At 38.4% G+C, this 24190-nt stretch overlaps 5 protein-coding genes across 10 annotated transcripts; 3 read left to right on the top strand and 2 right to left on the bottom strand.

Moving 5' to 3' along the window:
- Positions 1-70: 70 nt before the first annotated feature.
- LOC110416741 (Leucine carboxyl methyltransferase) lies at positions 71-2773 on the bottom strand. The gene is made up of 2 exons (XM_021428806.2): positions 1866-2773; positions 71-1483 (listed from the first exon to the last, which is right to left on the bottom strand). Exons 1-2 carry the CDS (start codon positions 2245-2247, stop codon positions 846-848), a joined length of 1020 nt encoding a protein of 339 aa, XP_021284481.1. The 5' UTR covers positions 2248-2773; the 3' UTR covers positions 71-845.
- Positions 2774-4061: 1288 nt separating this feature from the next.
- LOC110417035 (DUF21 domain-containing protein At1g47330) lies at positions 4062-9774 on the top strand. Of its 2 annotated transcripts, XM_021429212.2 has the most exons (12): positions 4065-4478; positions 5086-5162; positions 5242-5325; positions 5411-5524; positions 5703-5789; positions 5971-6110; positions 6205-6292; positions 7161-7234; positions 7448-7641; positions 8276-8535; positions 8798-8844; positions 9129-9774. In XM_021429212.2, the coding sequence occupies exons 1-12, from the start codon at positions 4301-4303 to the stop codon at positions 9361-9363; spliced, it is 1578 nt and encodes a 525-aa protein (XP_021284887.1). In that variant the 5' UTR covers positions 4065-4300; the 3' UTR covers positions 9364-9774. The 2 variants fall into 2 exon arrangements, with proteins under 2 accessions (XP_089639679.1, XP_021284887.1); XM_089783553.1 differs by lacking the exons at positions 7448-7641; positions 8276-8535; positions 8798-8844; positions 9129-9774 and having other exon boundaries at positions 4062-4478; positions 7161-7262.
- A 659-nt stretch (positions 9775-10433) lies between these two features.
- LOC110417032 (S-adenosyl-L-methionine-dependent methyltransferases superfamily protein) lies at positions 10434-15811 on the top strand. The gene is made up of 8 exons (XM_021429206.2): positions 10434-12161; positions 12259-12408; positions 12902-13172; positions 13280-13372; positions 14156-14330; positions 14728-14970; positions 15065-15259; positions 15385-15811. Exons 1-8 carry the CDS (start codon positions 11289-11291, stop codon positions 15581-15583), a joined length of 2199 nt encoding a protein of 732 aa, XP_021284881.1. The 5' UTR covers positions 10434-11288; the 3' UTR covers positions 15584-15811.
- Positions 15812-16167: 356 nt separating this feature from the next.
- LOC110417033 (flavodoxin family protein / radical SAM domain-containing protein) lies at positions 16168-20467 on the top strand. Of its 5 annotated transcripts, none has more exons than XM_021429211.1 (9): positions 16168-17223; positions 17352-17467; positions 17810-17985; positions 18238-18428; positions 18524-18610; positions 19086-19243; positions 19332-19542; positions 19635-19790; positions 19903-20467. In XM_021429211.1, exons 1-8 carry the CDS (start codon positions 16393-16395, stop codon positions 19773-19775), a joined length of 1911 nt encoding a protein of 636 aa, XP_021284886.1. In that variant the 5' UTR covers positions 16168-16392; the 3' UTR covers positions 19776-19790; positions 19903-20467. The 5 variants fall into 5 exon arrangements, with proteins under 5 accessions (XP_021284886.1, XP_021284884.1, XP_021284885.1 ...); XM_021429209.2 differs by having other exon boundaries at positions 19917-20467; XM_021429210.1 differs by having other exon boundaries at positions 19635-19779.
- A 371-nt stretch (positions 20468-20838) lies between these two features.
- On the bottom strand, positions 20839-23211 carry LOC110416547 (uncharacterized). The gene is made up of 2 exons (XM_089783641.1): positions 22225-23211; positions 20839-21501 (listed from the first exon to the last, which is right to left on the bottom strand). The coding sequence occupies exon 1, from the start codon at positions 22636-22638 to the stop codon at positions 22240-22242; it is 399 nt and encodes a 132-aa protein (XP_089639767.1). The 5' UTR covers positions 22639-23211; the 3' UTR covers positions 20839-21501; positions 22225-22239.
- Between the last annotated feature and the right edge of the window lie 979 nt (positions 23212-24190).

Here is a 24190-nt window from a genome sequence, read left to right on the forward strand (position 1 = left end):
TTCAGGTTTATAAAATTCTAACTATGCTTCACCCCAGCAAAAAAGGTGTTCAAAGTATTGGAATTTATGATATGAGCACATTCCCCAAATTCATGTCGTTCGTCTTCACCTCAGACCAAGAAATTGTTTACAGTATAATTTTACATCAAAGTTCTGGATTAGTGCTAACTTTCACACTATGTACCCTTTGAGTATACCACTTAGGCTAAATAATTTTAGATTACATAACTACCACAATGAATAACATCCTGGTGGTACTATTTCTACCCCTTTTATAACCTGCTGAATTACCATTGATAATAGAAGCTTGTATATTCTAAAATCTTAAATCTTATTTTATTTGCTTTCTGCATCAAAAAGGTTTGCAGTAGAAAACCTAATAGTTGGCGAGGAGAACCTTGTCAATGGACAATATTCTTCATCTGCAGATTCAGGCTGAACATTGATGCCTACCTTTTTGATCAGTAGGAAGTGAGTTTACTATTGATGCTCTTCCTTTTAATATATGCTTTTTGCAGGCTAAACGAAAAGTTTGAAATAAAAAAAGAAGTAGGAATACATGCATAATGTTTACATTTTCTCCTTACTGACTCAACAATAAAAAGAATTTGTTTATGATCAATCAAAGTATAGGCATATTTCTCAGGGACAAAGGATTCTTATGCTCAAATATTCAGGAAAAGAGAAATAGTGGAGCAACTGCTATGTGGTAATATATGCTTATACAATTTAAAAAATCATTATACAGCACAAAAGTCTTGTCGCATCTTGTTGTTCAATTCAATTTTACATTGAACAACACTAAAAATAATGATTCCTGCATCTACATTACAATGATATCTATACTACATTGGAATAGTGCTCAAGGAAATTGTTTGATTTGGCGAGCCAGAAGCCTGCACCAAATACAAGCGACAGCATGGTGTTCCATCATCTGGGTTGGTTTCTGCTGATCTTGGCAAGTTGCGGAGCTTATTGAACAAATTCAATGGATCATGCATGAGACCAAAATGAGCATCTGGGTCACCAATTTGTGAAAGTTTAACATGAGAAAATCCTAGAGATGGCAGAAGATGATCGGGCCAATCACTATAGAAGTGGAAGATAGAACTGGAGAGTGTGGTTGATGCTTTATTCATAAAGTCTGCTAATAGAACTGTATGGGTGAGGGTACACTTGTCAGCTACAATCTTCAGTACTTGCATGGCTTGAGAATGGGAGAGGTAGTAGATGATACCTTCTAGAACCCATACTGTGTTTTTTTCTGGCACAAACCCAGATATCTGAAGCTTTTCAAGCCAGTCATTCTCTCTAATGTCAGCTGCTACACTAGTTAAGGATTTTGCCATCATCCTAAGATGTTCTGTGGACTCCAGAGCTGCCTGAAGAAGAGCAGCTTTTACTTGCAAGACTTCAGGAAAGTCTACTTCAAAGACGTCACTTTCCTTCAAGCAGCTTAAGCGGTATGCCCTTGCGTCCATTCCTGCAAATGAACATCATGCATTATTTATTTTGAAATATGTCCTGTGTTTTTGAAAATGATGTGTTCTGCTGTTTTAATTTGTCTGTTCATAATGGGGGAGTTTGTTTGTTACTTGGAAGGAAAGCCTGTCTGGATGCAAGCTTACACTGAGGCATGTGATTGCGGTTTTTTGTAGTATAAATGTTCACTGATTAGATGAATCTGGTTATTGGCTAGCGTTTGTTACTCTTGGTTGTGCAATCTAGTTCAGTAACTATCAATCTGACAGCAGGATATAAGAGATAAGTGCTTTCCAGAAAGCAAGAATATGCGGAGCTTCATTGCTTCTAATATGAATGCTGTGAGTGTAGTGCATTAAACCTTGGGTAGAGTGAATACTAACCTGCTCCAAGGAGAACAACTTGAGCCGCACCACCAAAGGAATCAAGAGCAGCTTCAATTTTTGAATCGAACCAAAGGGTTCGAACAGCAAGAATCACTCCTGAAGTTTCTCGAGCATTGTTGTGGCGGTCTTTTTTAATCTTCTCATGAAGGTTTCTTAGGTATGTTTCTCCTGCAAGCACGTCTGCAAGGGGGTCATGGATCACATGCTTCCACAGGGCTCTTCCAGCTGCCGTCTGGCATGCCGACTTTTTGAGGGAATCCCACTCATTCACAATCTTTCCATAGAGTTCCCGAACTGTTTTTGTAAATAATAGGTGTGGAAGCTTCAGCTCCAGTTCGTGGTCCTCTGGCAAGGCATTTTCTTGTTTCGAATTGTCCATAACACAGAAATTTAAAGACTAATAGGAGAAGTGAAGGAGATAATGCAATGCAATAACTAATGCAAAACGTTCATGGGAGAACCAAGGAAGTGTGCGCAGGAGATAAGGAAAGAGAGCCACACATAAAACTAACGTTTGAGAAAAGTGCTCAATCGTATTCATATCCGGCTTCCTCTCCGTGATGAAAAGGAAGGTAACGAAGTAGTCCACGAGTGCTACCATCTCTTGTACCTGACTTGTCCTTGTCTAATCTGTCCTTTTTTTTTGGTTCGGAAAGGCAACAATGGATGGCTCCCACAGTCCCACTTGAAAGGACTAGATATTAGATGTGAGGTGCCTCCCAAGTTAAATAGCAATAAAGAAGCCTATACTACTTCGACCCCTCCAAAAAACAAAGCCAGTCCACTCGCAGGTACTCACTTGTCTTCACCCATCTTGGTGCTTGATATATAGAAATATTAAGGCAATAGCGAATTGGGTTTTATTTTGTTACCCAAATTCGTCCTAAACTCAAACATAAAATGTCCGTATTTTATATAATTAAAGTAAATATATGTATAATATCCGTTTAAAAGATATCTATTGTTATCTTTGCATTACTTGTAATCTCTCTTTAAAAAATATCCATTGTCATCTATACACTTAGAGGTAGAAACGGTGAAACATTATATGCGAATTACGGTAATTTATTGTCAAATTATGTCCCTAATAACTCTTTAAACAGGTTAAGCTGGAAAATAGTTACTAAGCAAAAAATAAGCTTGAAAATAGTTTGATTCTGGCGCCGAACATCCTTCGCGCTTATGCTCATGGGGCTAATGGCCTACACTCATATCCACCGCTGGGCCAGCAACAGCTCAGATTTCAGTGCTTAGTCAGTGAAACATTGAATTTGGGAGAGAATTCGTTGGACGGGTCAACAGACTAAGCAATTCTTCCCCCATCTTCCCATACACGGCCACAAAATTTACCTAATGAAATACCAAAAAGGCTAAGGCCCAGGTTTACTAGGAGACCTCATCCTCGGTTGTATATTAATTACTAGGCTCCTAAAAGTCCAAAGCTAAGTTGGGTCCACTTTAAGCTTTTAATTGGACAAAGTTAGATGTAGGCCCATATGTTCAAGACATCTATTCCTACGTAAACACCCACCAAAGGCGACTACCAAAGTTACAAGTGGTAATTGCATTGATTATTCATGTTAAGATTTGTCTACTGGATAAAAAATCTGCTTTATTAGAGCATTTATTTTGAACTCATTTCAATCTTCCTAAAACTTCTTAGGCCTGTTGTTGACAAATTAGATTCTGTCATTAAACGCTGTTAACTCTCTAAAAATCATTTCACTTATCGATTAGAGATCGAAACATTTTATTTATTTTATTTGAAAAACTTGACATGATATTTATTTTGTATAAATAATTAATTGAGAATGTGGGCAAACATTTCCTCTCTCTCTCTCTCTCTCTCTAAATTCGTTCTTTACTTCAGTTAATATGCCATAGAGTACTACTTTGGGCACTGACTGACAAAGGAATCTAGGAGATGCTTTAGCATCAAACCCGAAACTGTTTAAACTGTTAAAACCTGATTTAACACCTCAACCTCTTGAACTTGTTAGTACAATTTAATATTCCAAAACATAAACAGAGTTTTACGGGTTTTTTAATAAATAAAATAAAAAGATTAAGTCCTAAAGGACAGGTTGGTAAAACGCAAGCATATCGAAGTTGCAGGGATACGTAATCAAGTGGACATAGGCGGTACGGGAAAAGGCTGGTAGCGTATGAATTCCATATTTCCAAGTAGGTACCCTCAGTTTCAGTAAACTAACCTTACAGGCTTGCACGTGAGCAGATAATTGGTCCATTTCTTAAACTCAATTTTCAACTCCTTTTCTCTGTCTGATCAGAATTCCTGGAGCCAGGAGATCTTGAAAAGACAAAGCAACAGACAATCCCCTCTCCGCCTGGCCGCCAAAAATCCTTTTTGTTTTGGGTACTAGAAAAGAATTAAGACGACAACGCACTAAGTCGAGGCCAACCAGAGAAAGATGGCTTCAGACGTGCCCTGTTGTGGGGCTGAATTCTTATTGTATCTGCTGATTATAGTCGGGTTGGTGTGCTTTGCTGGGTTGATGGCCGGGCTAACACTGGGTCTCATGTCGCTGGGCCTCGTCGACCTTGAAGTCCTCATCAAGTCTGGCCGTCCTCGAGATCGTATCCATGCCTGTAACCATCTCTCCCTTTAACTTTCCTATTCTAGATGAGTTATTGATTGGAATTTTCTGTTTATGGTAGTCTGTTCTTTAAATTTTGTCAAACCAGTTGCCAGCTGGTTTCCAATGAAACTGGTGATTCCTGGTTTTTAGCACTGTTGTTTTAAATAGCTTGTCGGTGCTTTAAGTAGGGATGCTTTAGTTGTTATCGATACAAGGGGGCTTGATCATATATTGTTTAGAGAGTTTAGAAACAAGCGGGTAATTCGCTTTTGGAACTCAGTCGATTCGCTGAGTCCCGACTCCCCTCCCTCTGTTGCTTGTATGTTAGGCAGATTGCATGTGGATGCAGAAGGAGTCGGCTTGTTACTGAGTTTAGAGTTTTTTAAAGGCTCCATTTTGGTTGTCATTTTCGCTACACGTTATTTGCTTTTTTAGTATTTTAGAAGCAAAAAGTAAATAGTCAAAGTAGCAATCAGTTCCTTGGAGAATCAGAACTGGGACAACTCACTTGAGGTTTGAGTTAGCATGTGATCAGATCTTGTCAGCATGTAGGTGAGAACTTCATTTAGATGTATTTTTAATAATTAAAAGTTTTATTTTGTTTTTTTTTTGGGCAGCCAAGATATTTCCTGTGGTAAAGAATCAGCATCTTCTACTATGTACTCTATTGATTGGAAACTCATTGGCAATGGAGGTACTACACTAAAAGATTGTTATCGCTTTCTCTGTTAAACGTTGTTGCTTGTTTCCTTAACTTCTTTCCTGCCCTGCAGGCTCTTCCCATTTTTTTGGACAAGCTTGTGCCTCCATGGGCTGCAATTCTGATATCAGTGACTCTTATCCTCATGTTTGGAGAGGTTGTTTGTTAACAGATTAAACTGGCCGTCATTTCAAGGAAGTTGCAGTATTCTTGTTAATATATGCTTGTATGATTGACTGCAGATATTGCCACAAGCTGTTTGTACTCGTTATGGCTTGAAAGTTGGAGCAGCAATGGCACCTCTTGTCCGTGTTCTTCTTTTTCTATTCTTACCAATTTCTTATCCAATTAGCAAGGTATAGTTATATATGAATTTTCTATTATGTTGTGTTGAATTTGGTTATTGCTGTACCTTGTACTTTCTATAAGTTGTCATATACATGATTTAGAGGGATATTAAATTTGCTAGTATTATTTTCCTGAAACTGGGTTTTAGGTTTTGTGTTTTCTGAATAAATGCCATGTGCTTTGTAGGTTTTGGACTGGATGTTAGGTAAGGGACATGCTGTCCTCCTACGGAGAGCAGAGCTAAAGACTTTTGTGGATTTTCATGGCAATGAGGTATTGAATTTAACTCAGAAGGTCTTGAATTTTTAAGTTTAGTAACTAGTGGCAATTGTCTTCAAATTCCGTCTTCTATGAATTTGTACTAGCAACATCCACCTTGTGCCTTATGTTTAAATGTTTTACCCATTTCTTAGCTTTTCTTTATTCGTCAGTATATATATGCCTTGCTTTTTAGGCTGGGAAAGGTGGGGATCTAACTCACGATGAGACAACTATCATTGCCGGGGCACTTGAATTGACCGAAAAGACTGCAAAAGTTGCCATGACGCCAATATCAAATGCATTTTCCCTTGATCTGGATACAACTCTTGATTTGTGGGTTTGTGGATTCCAGCGTATTTGGTCCCTAAGATTTTACCTCTCTTTTTATGTTCTAAGCTTCCTCTCTCTCTTTCTCTTTGTGATGCAGGGAAACATTGAATAAAGTAATGACAATGGGTCATAGCAGAGTTCCAGTTTATCATGGAAACCCAACAAACATAATTGGACTCGTTCTGGTAATTTCCTTTCTCTGCATAAGCTATCATCTTATAATAGTTTCTTGCTAGGATACTTTCTATTTATTTGTCATCTGTTCATTCTTTATTCTTTGTTAATGTGATGTGGCCTCCCATTGTCCTATATTTAGTTCTGAACACTTTTGCTGGAAATCCCTTTCCTTTATTTTTGTTGGTATTTTATTGTTAACAATGGTAGTTTATATACTTTCTGGAGGGACAAGATGATAGATAAGGTAAGAACCATGACAGTGAGTTGCAGTGGCATGAGTGATAGCATTGCTAATCAAATGTGGTTCTTTTTACCTGAATGGTCGTGAAAGCTAATAAATGTATGCATTATTAATTTGAAATCGAGCTACAATTGCTTATGTTTATAGTAATGAAGATTTCTTGGAGTTAGAAAATGCTGTGATGCTCCTTTGGAGCTTTGCTGAATGCTATGAGCATCATGTTAACCATGCTGGAGGTGTCTTGAAAGGGCCTTTTTATTTGCTTGCCTGCTCCTATATCGATAAAAGAGTGCTAACTGTTCAACTTGAAACCTTTCTTTAAACAATGATCAGATCTTGGGTATTATTAGAAAGCATATTTTGTTAGTATAATTCATAATGCATGATATTGATTTTTGTCACTTGATGTATCAAATTACCATTAGCACTTGCATGGATGCACTTTTCTTTATTGTCTGCATCTTTTTGTCTAGTAGTTCTCCTAGAAAAATATGAAAGAATATTTTAATTTCTGCTTCTGTAATATATATGGAAGTATATTTGTTATCGCCTCTTCCACATAGCTTTACTTCAATTTCTTTTCTGCTTTCCTATCTTTAATATGTGGGTTCTTCTTCTTGGTCTGGCTTGAACAGGTCAAAAATCTTTTAACAATTGATTCAGTAGAAGCAGTTCCTCTGAGAAAAATGATCATAAGAAAAATCCCACGGTACAAAATCTTCTCATTTTTGTTATAGTTTATTTTTTTGGTATTTTAATAGGTGGAAAAGAGATGAGAACATGGGATTTAACACTGGATATGTCACTTTGGGGATTTGTAGAATCAGCTTAAAACTCAGTCAGTTGAATTTTTGTTTTTGTTCTCCCTACTGCAAGGAAGTGGCTAAATTCTATTCTTGTCTACTTCTTATTTATTCAACAGGGTATCAGAGGACATGCCACTATATGATATTCTTAATGAATTCCAAAAAGGTCACAGCCACATTGCTGTGGTATATAAGGATCTGAATGAGAACAAAGAATCGGTGAAGAAAGGTAAAGAGGGTGAACGACTTGAGTTTAAGGACAGCTGTAAGAAGTGGAAAGGTCAACCTGAGACAGTGACATCAAGAAAAGGTGATTATATAGATGACTAAAACAGAATAATTCTTTAAACAAAATTTTCTAGTATATTGTTATAGCCGCTGCCACCCTCCTATCTTGGTTTTATCTGCAAACCCAAAGTGTATGTTTCTTCTGAGCCTTTTTATAGGCTCATAGTATTACAATGTTAATGGAACATGTTATCTGTACACTGTGCCCTGTATCCTCTATGATTTATGATCCTTGAAGAATTATATATTCCCATGAATTTTCTCCTCTTTGGTTCCTGAAATGCTAAAACAATTTTGCTAATTATTGATGGTTCATAACCCTGTTTAATATAGTTTGTTTATTTATGTGATTTATTTCTGATTGGCATGTTGAACCTCAAGTCATTAATGCACTACAGATGACTTTACCTTTTTCTTTTATCTTTTGTTCCATTGATTTTTGTGCACAATACTTTCTACAGAAGTTTTTTTGCTTAAAAATGGCCTTTACAAAAGAAGCACCTGTTCAGCTCCACCAATTTTGCCCGAGTTACTATTTCATCATTGATTAGTTAAGAGTTTATCTTGATTGTTGCTGTAAGGTTGGTTGAGCATACCTTCATTAGGTTGCCTGATCTGGTTCTTTTAATTAAATATAACCAATCTTGTATTTCCAGATGATCATGAGGTTGGTGTCAGTACCCAAAAACCAGGGCTTACATTGGACTCACAAGATGTTCAGACACCCGTGACTAACAGTGATGGAGGTCAACAGAAAAAGAAGAGTCCACCAGCTACTCCTGCCTTTAAGAAGCGGCACAGAGGTTGTTCATACTGTATTCTGGACATTGAAAATGCTCCTATTCCACAATTCCCATCTAATGAAGAGGTTGTAGGTGTTATCACCATGGAGGATGTTATTGAAGAACTTCTTCAGGTAAATCTGAAAACCTGGCATACAGGAAATTACAGTCATGCATTCGTGGGGGAGTGTAAGGACCAGCCATCTTTCAGGCGTTCATAAGGGTGTCTTACCTTCCCCGTGATAATAATATTGGTGCTTTATAGTGATATCATCATAATGCATTCCTCTTCCTCTGGTGGTGGCCTGATAGCTGGGAACAACTACTGCCAGTATGTTAAAAAGGTTTATATAGGAATTGCATGTTAATTTCGTTTGCCCTGCTTTCTTATGATAGGAGGAGATATTAGATGAGACAGATGAGTACGTCAATATCCACAACAGGTAAACTTCACCATTTATCCATGTTCATTTGGAATGCTATCTTGTTGAAGTCCATGCCATAGTATCTAATCATGCTATTTAATTGGTTTCTGTCTCTTTCAGTAGTTTCAAAATATAGTTCTAATTTTAGCTCTAGGAAAGATTAACGAGTTAAGTTCTGCACAGATTGCTCTTTTAACCACCCAACCATTGTCTCCCATACAATTGCGAGTAGAGGAGTAAAGTTGGTTAGCATAATCATCATTGATGTCAAAGTAACGACTTTGGCTATCTTGTTAATGCAGGATAAAGATCAACATGCACGCATCCCAGGAAGATGCTCTGACTTTGAACTCGACACAACCTTTTTCAACTGGCACCTCTGTCACCGGCACCCTGACCCCTGCATCACCAATGCCTGCGGGACATCTCCCTCAACATTCCCCCGTCTCCCCCAACTTGGCAGCCCCTGGTCCCACACCAACCCTTTCAATCTCTACCAGTACTTCAAATGCAGGTTCACCTGCCACAACACATTAGACTTCAGGAGAAGACTCATTAAAGGATAGGTGAAACTTCAGCTTTTTCACATTTTCCCTATGAAGTGATAATCAAATATAGACCGAGCCAGAAAAAACATACAAGCTAAGGATTAGTTACTTGGTAAGAATCAATGGCGTACCCTACTTAAATATCAGGCATGCTGCCTGTAGGAAACATGCAATCATATAGAGAGAATGGATGCGTCATGTGTTCTGGTTTAATAGATAAGAACTCAACTAGACAACGTTCGATGTAGATAGATCATGATTGTTTTATGTAAAGTCAGCATGAAATCATCAGTTTTCATTTATTTCAAAGCATTCATACTCAAAACTCAATACTCTTTTCTTGAAGAGAATGGCACGAAGATGGCAAGTAGAATGGAGAAGAAATGTAGTTGTTCCTTTTTTTTCCTTTTTATTTCTCAAATTCATATATTAGACACTGGGAAGCTGATTTCCAAGAAGATCTATCAAGTCATACCTCTTATCAACCAGACACAAGTACTCTGAGATTTTTCCTTTGGTCAGGAGATCAGGAGATTTTGCTTTCAAGTTCGAACTGAATAATCAAACATGGTGTAAAGTATTAAGATTTCATGGCCTTAGATTTAATAGTCGTCTTCCTTCTTTAACCAGGTAAATATGGTTACAAAAAGTTCTCATAGTTCCTTGATCTTAACCCCTTCCTCGTGCTATGATCCCACTATGCTAGTATCATAATTGCCCTTTTAAAGAGGTAAAAATGGCTCAAAAAAATTCCCATAGTTCCTCGATCTTAACTCCTTCCTGCTATGATCCTACTGTACTAGTATCATAATTGTGCCTTCAATGAGGTACAAATGGCTACAAAAAAGCCTATTCACAGTTCTTTGATCTTACCGTATCACTCAAAATATAAATTTAAAAATTTAATTAAATATAATAAAAAATAAAAAATTATTTAAAATTTTAAATAATTTTGTAAATTTAATTTCTCAATAGTTTTCTCCTTACCAAATAGATTGGGACGTTTGCCAAGATTCCTGGGCTGTCTTTCGCAGACCGTCGAGGTTCAGGCGGGCTGCACATTGTCTTGCGCGAGCTGACCAGTGATCCAATTTAGGGGATTGCATTGCTAGACGGCTCGAGTCCTGACCACAACAAAGTCCAAACGAAAACAACCCAAAGAAGAAATTCTCAAAATTTAAGGACTCAATATGGGTCACTTCCGTAGTAAGCGGCTATGATATCTGAGACTTAGATGTGCCAAACTGCCATTCCTTTACACCGAAGTGACGAAGCCACTATCTGGACAAGCGTAATCTCAACGGTTTTCAAACACTTTCCAGTTGTTTGTCTCTCTTTATCATCAAAGATTTTTACTCTTTTTCCATCCTTACAAGTATGGAAATTGGAACCTAGTAACAATTCTGTTCTCTGTCACCTTCTGTTTCTTCCCTTCTTTTTACCTTAATTGTGGATAACTTTGTCTTTTAAGACTAAGATACTAAATCAATTATAAACTCGGTTGGTGACACTGTTCCAATTCTACCTAAATCGGGTTGGTTGAATCTCATCTTTACCTTTGATTTGATTTCAATAGAACAAAGACTAAATAGTATAGAACTTAGCTTAGCTTTAGCCGTTTTCCCAATCCGGGTACTCCAAAATTTTACTTCTTCGAAGGCTAATATTTATTGGAACTCTAAAGCTGATTTGCAGCTCCACGTTTTTTCTAGCTCCACATAAGATCTTCATCTCCTTACTTCAGGAAGTTGGGTTTTTTAGCCGAATCTTGTTACAAATAAATACATTTTGGCGGATTCGTTCTTTTTTTTAAAAAATCTGAGTATATTGGATATCCTTGTTGGGTGTGCTGTTTTGTCTCAGAAGTTGCTTACTTCAAAGAACATCTTTTGAGAGAGAAACAGAAAGAAAGACATGGCTTTGGCTCGATTTGTTCGCCAAACTAAGCGCCCACATGGGGTTTGTGTGAAGATGACAGCAGTGGCAATATTGGGTCTTTGTTTTATTTCTGTTTGGTCCATGTTCTCTTCTCCTTCTACTTCTGTTACTGTGCAAAGGGAGAGCTTTGATGACATCGCTGAACCTGTAGCTTCAGGCACAAGGGTAAGCAAATCTAAGGGGGATGAATTAGAAAATCATAGTTCAAGTGGTCAAAGGAAGAAGGTTGAATCTGGTTCGAAGAAAAAGGATGAGAAAAAAGTTACTGGGTCTTTGCCTTTACCTGCTCATGAACATAAATCTGGGAAAAAGAATGAGAAACATGTGTCAAATAGGAAAAAAGAGAAGGATAAGTCAAAGTTACCTAGTGGGGCGTCAAAGGAGAATGAAGAGCATCGGGAGCGAGAAGAGTCTCAGGGTGAAGAAGCAGAAAAGGAGAATGAAAATGAAGAAGAAGAAGAAGTGGTAGTGGATGGCAAGGAAGAAGGATTGGATAGTGAAGAAGAAGGTAATGGGGAGACTGAAGGCGATGGTGATCTGGATGAATCAGTAGATCAAGAGACTCAGGAGAAGGTGGAAAATGAGAATGAAAGATTAAAAAGCGAAGGGAAGAAGAGAAAGATCAAGGGTCCAGTCTTTGATCCGAAAGCACATTATAGTTGGAAATTATGTAGCACAAGGAGCAAGCATAATTATATGCCCTGTATTGATGTTGAAAGTGGCTTCACAAGGCTGCAGAGCTATAGGCATAGAGAGAGGAGCTGCCCAAAATCCCCTCCAATGTGTCTTGTTCCTCTTCCCCACGATGGTTATGATTCTCCAGTGCGCTGGCCTGAGAGCAAATTCAAGGTATATATATTGAGGTTTATTTGTTCTATGTTTTGAGTTTGACTATTTGCTGGTGCATTTTGAGTTCTGATGTGGAGTCAATCTAATCGTTTTGCAGATATTGTACAAGAATGTGGCACATCCAAAACTAGCTGCATACTTGAAGAATCATAACTGGTTGATTGAATCTGGAGAGTATATGATGTTTCCTCAGAACCAGTCTGAATTCAAGGGTGGAGTTGTTCACTACCTTGAATCCATTGAAGAAGTGAGCCTTTCTTGTTGCCTGATTTGAATGAAAGTTTATGGATCTTCTGTTCCTTCTTAGGCTTCAAACTTAAAAATATCATTAGCTTGTAGCATGTATACTGGAGGAGATCATTCTGTTATGATATGATAATCTGGTTATCATGTTAGAAGTAGACTTTACCTATATCATCTCTGTGACAAAGTTCTGCCGTGTTTCACATCTAATGTCTTGGTCAATGAGGGAACTGGTAAAGATAGGTGAAATTCAACTCCCTTTTTCTCCATAATTTGGTTTGGCCTAGTTTAAAAATGCCTGTTCATTTTGCACTGAGCTAACTGAAAATGAGATTTCTTAAGTTTCTGCTGCCGAGAATGGACAATTTTATGGATTGTAATTTTAGTTTTCTTTGGTAACTAGAAAGTAATAGCTGCTACACTGGATAATGGTTGAACCTTTATGTTGTCAACCTTTCCTTGTTTTAGCATTTTTAAAATTTGAGTGGATTTCATAGATGGTACCAGATATTGAATGGGGAAAGAATATACGTGTAGTGCTGGATGTTGGATGTGGAGATTCAAGCTTTGTGGCCTCTCTTCTTGATAAGGATGTATTATCGTTATCACTGGGCTTGAAGGATGATCTAGTTGACCTAGCGCAGGTTTCCCTTGAACGTGGTTTTGCTACAGTTGTTAGCCCTTTTGCAAGAAGAAGACTTCCTTTTCCTAGTGGAGTTTTTGATGCTATTCATTGTGGTGGGTGTACCTTGCCTTGGCATTCCAATGGTATGTGTTCGCTTATCCCTCTTTGTCCTTTTCTTTTAAATTTACTTCCCATTACAATTCTCATTGATTTTGATAAGATAACAACTTTTCTTGTTTTAAAATTTCAGGGGGGAAGCTTCTTCTAGAGATAAATCGGATTTTGAGGCCTGGTGGATACTTTATTTTGTCAACTAAACATGACAGCATTGAAGCAGAAGAAGGTTTGTCCTTTTTTTTAATTTGTAAGATTTATTATGCTTGAATACAGAAATGATGTTGCCATATGCCTTCCTTTGAAAATTATTGTCTGTCAGTGCATCAAAAATTAAAAAAAAAAAGAAGACAATTCTTGTCTGTCATTTGCCTTTTTTATTTATGGTGATGCTGATTTTCACTGATGTACATGTGCTAAAGTTTTGTGAAGTTGTATGTGTATTGCCTCCATTATGGATCTGATTCTGGGGCTGTGGTCCATAGGAGACCATTGAGTGGATAACCATGGGTTGGTTATTTTTAGACAGACATCGCGATGCATGCACTGGACGGTTTTCCAGACCTTAATGAACTCAAAAGTATTGTGCTTAAATGCAACTATGACCTGTAATATTGGATGTACCGGTTTCTAACAACAGAGTCAAGTAAAGCCCTATGAGTTTTCTATTTATTTATTCTTTCTATTAACAAACATTCTTTACTTCAATAAAAAAAATATGAACTAGGATTTTACATTCTTAGTATTTTTGTACAGTTTATGGAATTTATCTAGTCTCTTCTGTTAGGCTTCATTTGCTGTGTGGTAGAAAGACATGGCCAACTACATACAAAATTGAATTTCTATGAAACTTTTGGCTGTTTTTCGGTTGGTTGTCTGCCACTGGCCATGTGTTTAATGTGTTTTCCTTTTTCATTTTTTGGGTGCAATGTTTTTTGCTTCTTTATTTAGCAAAAGAACTGCTCTTTTATTGTATGATGATTTTCACCTCTGACGCTTTTGTTTGCTCCAGCTATGAACACATTGACTTCTTCTATCTGTTGGAATATTCTCGCTCATAAAACTGATGAAGTCAGTGAAGTGGGTGTTAAGATATATCAGAAGCCCGAATCCAATGATATATATGAGTTGAGGAGAAAGAAAAATCCACCTTTATGCAAGGAGCATGAAAATCCAGATGCTGCCTGGTAAGCTAAGACTCACATCCTTTACCACCAAGTGTATCTTTTTATTTTTAACACAAATTTCATCGACTTGATTATACTCATTATTTAATATACTTTATTAAAAAAAGAGTTGACATTTAATTCATCTAAAAACAAGAATTAATAGTTAATTTCCAAAATACCTAGCATTTGCCCCCGGTGTTCTTAGTGCCTGGCTAAAGTACGATTCTCAATTGTGGGAATCATGTAGGAAGTTAAATTCCTACCCACTTAAAATTGGGCATTATAAATCGTTATTAATAATAATAGATATAGATGATCAAATTGAGTTTGCATGAAGCATAACCGTGCTTAACCTAACTTACTGATTTTATTGGTACTCTAATTTATTAATGGCTACAACATTTTGTTCTGATAGGTATGTCCCTATGAAAACTTGCTTGCATGCCATTCCATCTGCAATTGAACAACACGGAACTGAGTGGCCTGAGGAATGGCCTAAGAGGCTTGAAACATATCCTGATTGGTTGAATGACAAGCAAAAAGCCATTGATGACACCAAGCGCTGGAAAGATATTGTTGACAAGTCCTATCTCACTGGAATGGGAATTGACTGGTCAACTATCAGGAATGTAATGGACATGAAAGCCATCTATGGAGGGTATGGCTACTGTACAACTAAATACTAGTAATATATATTCCTTACATAATATTGTATCAAGTAATGAAGTTGAAATGTTTCTGTTAAAATACAGATTTGCCGCTGCACTCTTACAACAGAAGATTTGGGTGATGAATGTGGTCCCTGTCCATGCGCCAGATACGCTTCCCTTGATTTTTGAACGTGGACTTATCGGAATCTACCATGACTGGTGCGAGTCGTTTGGGACTTACCCAAGATCATATGACCTCTTGCACGCTGATCATTTTTTCTCCAGGCTAAAGAACAGGTTAGTTACCATTAAAGTTTGCTTCTATGCTTAATATGCCTCAGGATGATGGATCATCTGTCCTGCTCACTCCATTAGTGGGTCATCAATCATTATCAAATGATAAAATATCACTCTTTTTATAGGTGCAAGCAGCCTGTTTCAATAGTTGTTGAGATGGATCGTATTCTACGTCCTGGTGGTTGGGTAATCGTGCGTGATAAGGTTGAGATACTCGATCCGCTAGAGGGTATTTTGAGAAGTTTACATTGGGAGATCAGAATGACTTATTCTCAGAACAAGGAGGGTATCATATGTGCACAGAAAACTACATGGCGACCTTGAGAGATCCCTTCATATGTACATTCCTTCACAAACTTCACAACACCATGCATTCTCTTCTCTTTTACTGAAGCATATTGAGAAGCCTCTTTGTTTGCCTTCCTTCTAGACTCTGATTGTTCATTTTTTTTCCTGGGATATCTGTAAATTAATCATTTATAACACAGTCAATTCAATTTGATCTTCTCAAAGTTCATCAGTTGTACTTCAATTTGTTCTTACTTTGCAGCCCTTCAATTTGTAAAAGGGAGATTACCAGATGACAAGATTATTAACAAGATCAAATATTTTCTCCATAAGAAAGATCAAAGAAAATGCCATGAATTCAAACAAGTCGGATCGAAGCGGGGGATGCTGATTAGCATGGTTGGGCCCAGAAATCTAAATCAAACAAGTGGATTGGAGATATATAAAGGGAAGCATTGGACAACCCAATAAGCCCAATAGGACTTGGATATCGGTTTCAGGCTTTCAGAATTCAGCTCAGGATCTCTGCATGCCACGTTAATTAGAACAAGCTCCGGATGCCGACAATGGTGGACAACGCAATAGGCCCACTATTAACTGTTTTTTAAGCCCATAATCTTAACCATTAATTGTGGCCCATTAAGCCCAATACATAAATTCTGGTTTTAGCCCCCAATTTTCTGCATGCCGAAGCTTTGCCACATCGCCGCCGTTTTCTTCCCTCCACTTCCTCACCGAGTTCACTCACCACGACGACGGTGGCCCTCTACACGCTCACGTCTCAGTTCCTCTAAAACCCACCAAAAACCCAAACCCTGAACAAGAAATACATAAGAAATCCAAACATGTCCCCATCTTCACTCTCCGCGCGCCTCACCCTGCTGGCCCTCGTCTCGGCCACCACTTTTTACTTCCTCTACAAGTCCCGCCGCCGCCTAAAACCCCTCAGACAACTCCCTATAAACCCTGATCCTAGAAAAGGCAAGCTCTTCTTCATCACCCAAACAGGAACATCCAAAGCCTTGGCCCAGCGCCTTCTCAACCTCCTCTCCTCCAACAACATCCCTTTCGACCTCGTCGATCCCCAAAACTACGAGCCCGAGGACCTCCCTAAGGAATCCCTGATCCTTATCATCGCTTCCACGTGGGAAGATGGAAACCCTCCTCAAGGCTCAAAGTTCTTCGTCAATTGGCTCGCCGAAATCAGCACCGATTTTCGCGCCGGGAATTTGTTACTCTCCAATTGTAAATTCGCCGTCTTTGGAGTCGGGAGCCGGGTGTACGGAGAAACGTTTAATGCGGTGGCGAGGGATTTGGGGAAGAGGTTGAGAGGGTTGGGGGCAACGGAGATGGTGGCAGTTGGGGAAGGTGACGTGGATGGGGGTGCATTAGAGAGTGTCTTTAAAGAGTGGAGTGAAAAAGTAGTCAGGGTTTTGAAAGGAGGATTGGCGGTGGAGAATGAGAATGGAATTGTTTACGAGAGTGATGCTGAAAGCCTTGAAAGTGACGGTGATGATGATGGTGGAGGAAGAGAGGAAGAAATTGTTGATCTTGAAGATATTGCAGGCAAAGGGCCGTCGAGGAAGAAGGCGGTTAATGCAGCTGAAACTAATGCAAAAATGGATGGGAAAAGAGAGATGGTAACTCCAGTTATCAGAGCCAACTTGGAGAAGCAGGTAACTTGGTTTAAGTGGATATGAATCTTTTGTTGATGAAGGCATTTCATTGTAGTGATTGGCTGATGTTAGTATGTAATTGCATTCTATGGTATAATTCACATCCTTTAACTGGTGGGATTTTACAGGGATATAAAATTATTGGTTCACATAGTGGTGTTAAAATCTGTAGATGGACCAAGTCGCAACTTAGAGGACGAGGAGGTTGCTACAAGCACTCATTTTATGGGATAGAGAGCCATAGGTGATGGCAACTTTCTTTTGCTCCTATTAAGCCTTTGATGATCATTTAGTTGAATCTGTTTTGAATGTCATGTGATATGTTAATATTTTCTTTTCCCACCCTTATCCAAAAAGAAGGTTGGAGACTTGGAAACACACATCTTGTTAGTCTATAAGTTGTTGTTAGTTGCTCTTATGTACATCTGTATATAGCGAGTTTGATTGTTTTATAGAGTTCATAGTGGTGAATCATCACTTTTTATTCTACTTCAATTGCATTGTGCTTAGAGTTTGTCCATTCTATACTTTGTGGTCGCGGCTTTAGACCTGCAATTGAAAGTAGTTTAACTTTTGAATGGAACAGATGCATGGAGGCTACCCCTAGTTTGGCATGTGCTAACAAATGCGTTTTCTGCTGGAGGCATCACACAAATCCTGTAGGAAAGAGTTGGCAGTGGAAGATGGATGATCCCTTAGAGATTGTCAATACTGCTATAGATCTTCATACCAAGATGATTAAGCAAATGAAAGGAGTTCCTGGTAAATATCATATATTTGTTCTAATTATAGTATCTCTTTGGGACTACAGAATTTACTGTACTTAACTTTTCCTTGTACTAAATAAGTATCTGACTCAACACAATTTAATAATTATTCAGTGACAAGTAATAACTGACAGGATTAGAATGTCCACAAAGTTATTTCTTACAACATAGACACTTGGACACAGGGTTACAAGAAAGATCTGTCCATTGCATTTACAGGAGAATTTTACTCATTCTACTGCTGCAGGTGTTACACAAGAGCGATTGACGGAAGGCCTAACCCCTCAGCACTGTGCCTTATCACTTGTTGGTGAACCCATTATGTATCCAGAGATTAATATGCTTGTGGATGAGCTGCACCAAAGGCGAATCTCTACCTTTTTAGTAACTAATGCACAGTTCCCTGACAAAATCAAAATGCTGATGCCTATAACACAGGTTTGTTGGCTGTGAATCTCTGTTGTTAAGGAATAATAAATGTCAAAAAGTCTTCTGCTCTTGATTAACCTGGTCAATCTCTTTTACTCATGCAGTTATATGTGAGTGTAGATGCTGCAACCAAGGATAGCTTGAAGGCAATTGATAGGCCACTCTTTGGGGACTTCTGGGAAAGATTCATTGTGAGTATTTTATTATTGAAAAATAAAATTGAGTTATATCATTATGGATTGGGGCAAAACAAATTAGGGATGGAGAAGAGATATGACGTCAAGTAGAAAGATGACAGGATCAAAAGTCTTGAATCCTAAACTAGCAGGCTACATGGGAGTGTGAAACTTACTTCCTCTAAAAACTTGATTTAGAAGCTATAGCTGCACTTACCCTGCTTTGGAGATCATATTGGCAGACCCCCCCCTTAAATCCCAATCTAAAATAGCTTTCTATTTGTATTATTATGAAATGGTATTTTATTAACTGCAATGTTGAAAATCCCTAACATGTCATGGTCAGTTATATTTGTAAGAATGAACTCCTTCTTCATGTTCACAGCAGCTTGTACCATGAAGAAGTTTACATATTCCATAGGCATTTTTGAGAGTTTTTATTTGGGTGGCCTGAAGTTCCGTTTCCTTACTGGTAATATCTTTTGTTCAGGATTCCTTGAAAGCTCTCAGAGATAAACAACAACGAACTGTATATCGCTTGACTCTCGTGAAAGGGTGGAATACAGAAGATGTAGATGCTTATTCTAAACTATTTAGCATTGGGAAGCCTGATTTTGTTGAAATCAAAGGCGTAACATACTGTGGATCGTAAGTCTTTTGGTCTTATTGTTGATTGTATCATTTTATATCTGCAACACTGTCTGCCCTTGATCAGTCATGTTGATCTTTTTTACAGTTCTGCCACCTCAAAGTTGACAATGGAGAATGTGCCTTGGCATTCTGATGTGAAGGCTTTCTCAGAGGCATTGGCTCTGAAAAGTGAAGGGGAGTATGAGGTAGCATGTGAACATGCACACTCGTGCTGTGTCCTCTTGGCCAAAACAGATAAGTTCAAGGTCAATGGCCAATGGTATACATGGATAGACTACGAAAAATTCCATGACCTGGTTAGTAACAGCATCAATTTGGTCATTTGCAGTGTCTCTGGACTATAAATTTCTTTCTGCTTCAAACAATTTGTTTCTTGTCGATGATGCAGGTGGCTTCAGGTGAACCTTTCGACAGTGCGGACTACATGGCTCTCACTCCATCCTGGGCTGTCTACGGAGCTGAAGAAGGTGGATTCGATCCTGATCAGTCTCGGTACAGAAAGGAGCGACATCACAAGTCAAATCGCTGAGCAAGTTGGAGATTTGTATTTTTTATTAGCCAATATATCTATTTTTACTACCAAGCATTCTTTGCATTTCAACAGTTTTGCTTTAGTTTGGCCATACGTAATGGAAAAAGGTCTGATCAAATGATAGTTTTCTGCCTGCAGGCTGCAGCACTGTTGTATCCAACAATTTTGAGTTTAGTTTGGCTATACGTGTTTGATGGTTCAATGTGGTCTTCCCATGTGGCCAAATTCAATTGGAAACAAGGCATGCTTTTAATCCAAAAGGCGACATAAATTACAAGCAAAGTTGGATCTTTACGGTCTCTGCCTGGGTCTAACCAGTTTGCCATCCTAAAGAAAAAGATCATTCTCAAAAGATGTCCAGGCCTTTGTACAATCAGCATCTGACCGGACGAGACTAAGCAGCTCAATAATTTACCCTAAGCCCAAAGCAACCCCTATAAATTTATTGACTTTGACAGATGGGTCATTCCCTACTGGGAAATGTCTCTATCAATTGTAGAACCAGTTTCTTGTTTAAACGTAATATCCTGTCCCTCTTGTTGGACTTCCTCGTCTGTTTTGTACCCCCACTGTCATCTTAAAACATGGTTACTTGTCATTTTTCGATAACCTTTTAGGTTAGAGACGATTGCAGATTACAGTGTGAAAAAGAACTCTTTTTAACTGTTGTTAACAGGGCGACCTCCTAGATTCTCTTTATGTCCTGAATGTCTCTGCGGTTGAGATGCTATCAAAGATTTGCAAGAATCAGGTTGGCCGTTTCTTGGGCCTTTAATTGTTAAATCAAAAAATCAATCAAGGCCTGTGACTGGATGACAGCAAGATTTGTGTTGGAGGACACAAACTCAGGCCTGTGCCATATATGCACCGCACTACTTCACTTGCTACATCTTTGCAAACACACAGTGCTTGCTTAGCAACATCTCAATTCTCAAACTCAGGCTTAAGCTTTTGCACTTGCCCTTGCTGAGTGTGGTACTGCAATTTGCAAAGTTTCACTGACAGTGTCAAGCATGGAGAAACAGTGCTTGCAAAAATGGTTACCAGCTTCCATTTTAGTGCAGCTAAAGTGATATTAAGCAAAGGGTTTCAAGCTCTAGAATAATATGGTGAAATTCTGGTGCAGTGTGCAACCCAATACAACAGTAGCTTTAGCTTTGCGACTCTCAGGTGGGGGCATTGAAACAAAACAACTTGTCAAAGATAGCCAGGGTACGGATACGGAACGGGTCCCACGAGCAAGAGCGCGTGTCAACAACGCGTGGACATGGTTTGTGGCGAGTGGCAATAACTCTTCTCTTGCCTCTTCTGCTACTTCTTTTTCTTACAACAAGTAGACAATTGAATTGAGTAAAAGATTTTTGGTACGCAAAAACGTTTTCCTATTAAAGGACATCTGTCTTACTATCCTACTGCCCTCTGTCTCTCTTTCTTCTACGCCCCCACCCCTCCCTCTCTTACAGTAACTTCGTCTTCCACCTTCTTGACTTTTGTCTAGCACCAGTAGCCTAAAATCAACGCCACGCGCCACTATATCACTTGGCTATCACCTGCCACTCAAGTTTCGTGGTAAAGAAAGAACCCAGCAGAGTCGGAGATTGCCCATTGGCTTACTAAGGCGGCTGGAGGCTGGCGTTGATGATAGCTTAGGGCGTGGCAATCACGTCCAAGTGGAAATGGAAATGAGTTGGCAGCAGTTTTCCGCCCCTTTATTATTTTTGTCCTAGCAAATTGTAAGTTCATAACTCAGCGGCAGCAACAGCAAAATACCCCTCCCACTAAGTTTTTTCCTCTTCACCCCTTCCAATCCCCTTCACTTACCCCTCTCATTCAATGTCACTAAACATTAAAATTCCTACGTTATGGAGTAAACCAAACAAAACCCCTTTGGGGTCTCAGTTTCTTTATCCACCAATGTGCTAATAGCTAGGTTTCTTTTCCTTTACTAAGCCTATCTTTTTGTTTAGTATTATAATGACAAAAGGAATAAATGCTGTCAACTAATCATAATTAGAACGAAAAGATGCAGTATAAAATGAAAAATATGTAGAGTTGAATCAACTCTAATCTCGTTTAAGCAGTGTTATTTGGCTAACTTTTTAAGCTTTGTTTGCTTATACAGAAAATATATGGGGATAATTAAGGAAGAATTATTAAGAAGCCCAATTACTACAATAAAGAGAAGAAAAAATGAGCAAGACCCTTTCTATTATGCTTTTCTGTGTTTACATTTGAAAGAAATAAACTGATAAAGCAACAAATTTCCAAGGAACCAAGAACCTTCATCTTCAATCTTTAATCAACATGAAAAGCAAAACCATTTTGATGTTCTTTTCCTGGAGCTAACCATTTATGTATTCAAGAAAGGAATAAAAAAACAAAAAGAAGAAGAAGGAAGGATTTACCACAATTTGTAAAGGAAATTAAAACAGGAGACAGCAAATACCAGTTAAAAGCAATTTTAGCTGCTCTTTCTGGGTTGGCTTTTTCTTCTTGATCTCCTTCTTGGAGGCTCACTCGTCATGGATTGTCCCACAGGAGTTGATGATGCCTCTGCCTTCGCTTGTGCCTTTTCCTCATGTTGCTCTTGTTCTTGTTCTTGTTTCTGTTGTTCTTCTTCCGCTGTAACTTTTACTTTCTTTGATTGGTTTTGACTAACTTCTGCTGCTTCCTCTTCTTTTCTCTCGTCAGTTTCAGTTTCAGTTTCACTTTTCTCAACATGTTTTCGAGGTCTACCTCTCTTTCTACGAGGCTGAGCCTGAGGCTGTGTTTGTTGCTGGACCTCTTCTCCTCCTCCTCCTGTTGAAGCCTCAGCGATTGCTACTGAAAGTTCCTTGGTCTTTTGAGGCTTCTTACCCATCAAATGTTTTCCCTATCAATAAAGCTCTTATTCAACAACCAATACAAGTTATCATAAACCGAAACAAACCGTCAAAATCAAATCTTCAATGACTCTTTTCTCTTTGATGTTTGCAGCTCTTTTCACCCTTCTGTATATTGAATCCAAAAATCCATTCCAACTGTTACAAGAAAAGAAATCTTGTAGTATTCTCCCTTGGAATATATTTTTTATGCAAGAACCTAAAGCAACTGGACCAATATCTTTGACTGGTATCCAGATTCTGGAAACCCCATTAACTCAATCTCTCCTTTTCCCTTTCTTTTCCTCTCCCTCTCTCTCTCTCTCTCGCCCTTTCTCTTATTCTATTCTATATATCAACAACCCGATACCAACAGCAACAGTATCTGCTTCTATTTGCAAAGAATAAACAAAGCTCAAAAGCTCAAAAAAGCCATTAAAATCACCTTTCCTTTTCTTTGTCTATCAACCCCATCCATCTATATATGTCCTATTCCTTTGCAGCAGAAGAAAAGACAAGCAGGAGGAAATGAGGTCGAAAGCTATCCTATTTCATTCACCCCCCTTTTTTTCTATTTTATTAAACATATTATATATATATAATGAAAATAAAGAAGCTCTTCTAATTAATAAAGGTGGCTAACACTAACCATGGTTAAACGCTTTGGTTTGTGTCTCTCTTTATATAACAGGGCATTTGGATTAATTTGATTTTCCCTAGGAAGAAATAAAGAGTCCTAACCGAAAGTGATAGCCATAGCCTGATAGGTATCATGATGTAGTATAGAATAAAATGATTCTTGAATTCTTCGTTTCATTGCCTTTTTCTAGAAAAAAATTAACATTTGAACTTTAAACGTCAGCATATAATCTAAGTTATGTTTATTTACTCATAATTCAGTTTGCTAATCATATAGAATCTGGGTTTTGTTATACTGACAGAACATACAGATTCAAACAGGAGTAGACAATAGAACATGCCTGGCAGAGCTTGCGTGCATTTTCATTTCAAGTCGTCAGGATGATACTCGAAACTTTTTTGATTTCGATACGAGTACTAAAAATCTTATTCGAATTCTATGTTATTCGAATCAGAATACACGAATATTTGTATAAAATCAATCGGGTTCACATCCCTGGACCAAAGCCTGGTACTAATACAAGGGTAAATGAAGTTGAAATCGTAGACTGGCCGAGCAAGGGCGTCATCGTCGTTGTCCTTACAGGTATGGCTAAGACAAACCATGGTTAAAATGGCGAAGAGTTTACACCAAACTGAGTTTGTCTTTCACATCTAGGGGCTTTTGCCGCTTTGGGTTTGATTTTACGTGGGTAAAGGTTGGTGTACTGTACGACTCAGACCCAGTGTCTCAGTCTGACCACTTGTGTCCCTTCGCGGGGCTTCACGTCCACCAGCTATGTTCCCCTGTTGTTCAAGTGCACCAAGTTCATAAATTTCGACCGCCGATCAGAGCCCAAAGAAAGAAATAACTATTGCAGATTGTAGGCATTGACACTAGACAATTAGGTAAGTAAAGATTTCCACAAAGAA

This window comes from Theobroma umbraticum, unplaced genomic scaffold, assembly GCF_002168275.2.
Source record: "Theobroma umbraticum cultivar Fairchild unplaced genomic scaffold, ASM216827v3 scaffold_51.0, whole genome shotgun sequence".
Classification (NCBI taxonomy): Eukaryota; Viridiplantae; Streptophyta; class Magnoliopsida; order Malvales; family Malvaceae; genus Theobroma; species Theobroma umbraticum.

Excerpts from the sequence above, each read along its gene's own strand:
- LOC110417032 (XM_021429206.2), top strand. The coding sequence starts at position 11,289 with ATGGCTTTGGCTCGATTTGTTCGCCAAACTAAGCGCCCACATGGGGTT. Across the intron at positions 12,162-12,258 it reads GGCCTGAGAGCAAATTCAAG|ATATTGTACAAGAATGTGGC; the intron begins GTATATATATTG and ends ATCGTTTTGCAG. Across the intron at positions 15,260-15,384 it reads TTCTCCAGGCTAAAGAACAG|GTGCAAGCAGCCTGTTTCAA; the intron begins GTTAGTTACCAT and ends CTCTTTTTATAG.
- LOC110416741 (XM_021428806.2), bottom strand. The coding sequence starts at position 2,247 with ATGGACAATTCGAAACAAGAAAATGCCTTGCCAGAGGACCACGAACTG. Across the intron at positions 1,484-1,865 it reads AGTTGTTCTCCTTGGAGCAG|GAATGGACGCAAGGGCATAC; the intron begins GTTAGTATTCAC and ends GTTCATTTGCAG.
- LOC110417033 (XM_021429207.2), top strand. The coding sequence starts at position 16,393 with ATGTCCCCATCTTCACTCTCCGCGCGCCTCACCCTGCTGGCCCTCGTC. Across the intron at positions 17,224-17,351 it reads GAGCCAACTTGGAGAAGCAG|GGATATAAAATTATTGGTTC; the intron begins GTAACTTGGTTT and ends GGGATTTTACAG. Across the intron at positions 18,429-18,523 it reads TGCTGATGCCTATAACACAG|TTATATGTGAGTGTAGATGC; the intron begins GTTTGTTGGCTG and ends TTACTCATGCAG.
- LOC110417035 (XM_021429212.2), top strand. The coding sequence starts at position 4,301 with ATGGCTTCAGACGTGCCCTGTTGTGGGGCTGAATTCTTATTGTATCTG. Across the intron at positions 5,163-5,241 it reads GAAACTCATTGGCAATGGAG|GCTCTTCCCATTTTTTTGGA; the intron begins GTACTACACTAA and ends CCTGCCCTGCAG. Across the intron at positions 8,845-9,128 it reads TACGTCAATATCCACAACAG|GATAAAGATCAACATGCACG; the intron begins GTAAACTTCACC and ends TTGTTAATGCAG.
- LOC110416547 (XM_089783641.1), bottom strand. The coding sequence starts at position 22,638 with ATGGGTAAGAAGCCTCAAAAGACCAAGGAACTTTCAGTAGCAATCGCT.